General features: G+C 40.4%; 1 protein-coding gene across 1 annotated transcript; it reads right to left on the reverse strand.

Moving 5' to 3' along the window:
• Nucleotides 1–578: 578 nt before the first annotated feature.
• On the reverse strand, nt 579–2,860 carry LOC120180683 (subtilisin-like protease SBT3). The gene has a single exon (XM_039185968.1). The coding sequence runs from the start codon at nt 2,858–2,860 to the stop codon at nt 596–598; it is 2,265 nt and encodes a 754-aa protein (XP_039041899.1). The 3' UTR covers nt 579–595.

Genomic DNA, 2,860 nt, shown 5'->3' on the forward strand with positions numbered 1-2,860 from the left:
AACAAAAAAAACATATATAACTGAATTTAATTAATTTGGACTTTAGCTAATTTCGAATTAATCTATATATGATTTGTGTTGAGTGAATGTTACAACTTGATCATCAACGATTAGATGAGTGCATTATAATACAAGTAGTTACGAAATCTGAATTGCTTGCAATTTAAGTGTCATTATTCACTTTTAGTTTTGCATGGATTAAAATCACGTATAGATAGGATTTTAGGAGTCTTACAAAATTATTGTTCGAATGTTAGTTGCTCATGATTTACTCTTTCGAGCCTTTTCTTTTATGTTTCTTTCCTCCAATTATTTCTCGTTTAATAATATCATATATTAATAATTGAAGGTTAATAGTATTATAAAATGTTTCTATTTCTTTCCATAAAGTATTTTTTAAAAAATAATATAATATTTTTTTGGACGTTAAATCTAAGTCCAATATATATAAATGTGTACAAAACCTTAATAAATATACTTCAATTGACGAATAGTTATTCTCAAATCCAAATAATAATATATGGAATATCCTTCATATAATGTATAAAAAAAATCAACATCTAAACTTATTACATGTCTGAAAAACAAGAGTTTATCAATTGGCTATGGTGTAACTTGTGGCGACAATGGGGCTTCTAACAACATGTTTTCCTTGACTATCTTCCCAAGTGAGATAACCAAAAGACACTTCCTCGTCAAGCTTTGGTGGAACTTCAATCCTCAGCTTGAAGCTTTTCTTCTCGTTTAATTCCTTGAACACCAGCGTGTCTGGTTCCACAGTTACCTTAAATCCCTTGATTGGTGTCAATGTTGCTTTGTAGATGAAGCTTCCTTTTTCAACATTAGTCACAGTTCTTCCAAACTCCCACGTTGTATTCGAATCCGCTGTCACATTTGTTCCATTGAAATACGCTATAAAAGAAGGGTAATTTAGATCTAACGAAGGGTCGGAACAGTTGGTTGAAGATGATTTCGTGATGGTTTTGATTTGTTGTGCCGTAAAATTTAGACCGCAAATAAATTTGATATAATCTTCAACAGTAGAATCGTATACGAGTCCGGGATTCAGTGCTTTGTTGGGATTGATATGGCCAGCTCCCATGGCTAGAGGAGTGGCCGGTCCAAAACCGTTGCCGGTATCCTTGATAGGACTGCCGTTGTTATCGATGGGATCTGACGTAGTCATCAAGGCAGAACGGATTGCCGCGGAGCTCCAATCCGGATGTGCCCCTTTGAGAAGTGCAGCAATTCCCGAAGCATGGGGGCATGCCATGGATGTTCCCGACAGAAAATTGTAGTTAGAGAACATCGTTTCGTTATTGAGACGAGCCACTGCGATGTTGGACGGCCAAGCAGCTAGGATTAAGTCACCAGGGGCCATAATATCAGGCTTGAGAACCGATGGGGTACTGAAGGACGGTCCTCTAGATGTATAGCTAGCTACAGTCGGTGAAGGTTTGGAACCCAGGAATGTTTTTTTGAACTCAATTCTGGCTTTTGGGTTTTTGTTGGTTTTAATGTAACGCTTGATAACATCGCCGTCTTTTTGTTCCAAGAAAATAGACGGGAAAGGGCTTTGAATGAATATATCCAATTGGGTGCTATTTGTTATGAAGACACCAGCCACATTCCCCGCAAATTGAACGTTGTCAAATTGGAAACTGAGTGAATCTTCCCTGCCCGGATCTTGGCAAACAATAATGCTTCCTGCAAGTTTCTTCAATTCACTTGTTTCATCACATGCGTCCATGAAAACAATTGGGAATTGGCTTGAAGAGAAATTCGCAGGATAAAGAGCCGCACCATTGACAAAAACATCACTTCCGAGACTTATACTTGCGCCGAAGGTTCGATCCAATGTACCGGCAGCCACAGTTAAAACCCAAGGGATTCCATTGTGTAGGGTCCCCAAACCCGGTCCTGCATTTCCTGCTGATGTAGAAACGAAGATGTTCTTCTCTATGGCAGCAAATGTGGCTATTGCGATGGGGTCTTCATACAGTTGAAGATTATCAATGCCAAATGACATCGAAAGAACATCGACACCGTCTGTAATCGCTTGATCGATGGCTGCAATTATGTCTGTCGTGTATGAGCCTTCACGCCAAAAAACTTTATACATGGCAACTCGAGCACCTGGAGCCATTCCTCGGGCGGTTCCGTTGGCATAACCAAAGTAGGAAGCATCTTTCACGTAGGTTCCGGCAGCAGTTGATGAAGTATGAGTCCCATGTCCTGCAGTGTCTCGTGTAGAATTCATTGAAATGGTGATATTGGGATTGGTGGCAATCAAACCTTTATTGAAAGACCTTGCACCAATTAGCTTTTTGTTGCAGAGTGAAGAGCTGAATTCGGTGCCACTCTCGCAATCCCCTTTCCATTTCACCTGAACATCAGTCATTCCTTCATCATTAAAGCTTTCACTTTCAGGCCAAACCCCAGTATCAACCACTCCAATGATGACATCTTTGCCAAAATCCGAGACCGGCCATGCACCGGTATGGGAATTCAAGCCAATAAACTTGAAAGAGTAAGTAGTATCGAGCTTCACGGGTCTATCTCTAACGGAAGAAACGTAACCCGGAGCGTTTTTCAAGGCCTCAAGTTCAGCCGGTGTGAGACTCGCACTGAAACCTTGAATAACATGGTTATAACTATAGATAAGTTTAGCAGTGGGGATTGTTGCGTTGGTGTTAGCTGATAAAGATGAAAGGGTGGACATGTACCAGCTTTCGCGGCCGGTGAATGCTTGGGGCATGGCGGATAGGTCCATGTGAATAATATAGTTGTCGGCTTGTACCAGGTTCACAGAGATGAAAGAGAGGCAAATAAAGAGGAGTTTGATATGATGGGGTGCCAT

Source organism: Hibiscus syriacus, unplaced genomic scaffold, assembly GCF_006381635.1.
Source record: "Hibiscus syriacus cultivar Baekdansim isolate YM2019G1 unplaced genomic scaffold, ASM638163v2 tig00112498_pilon, whole genome shotgun sequence".
NCBI classification, from domain to species: domain Eukaryota; kingdom Viridiplantae; phylum Streptophyta; class Magnoliopsida; order Malvales; family Malvaceae; genus Hibiscus; species Hibiscus syriacus.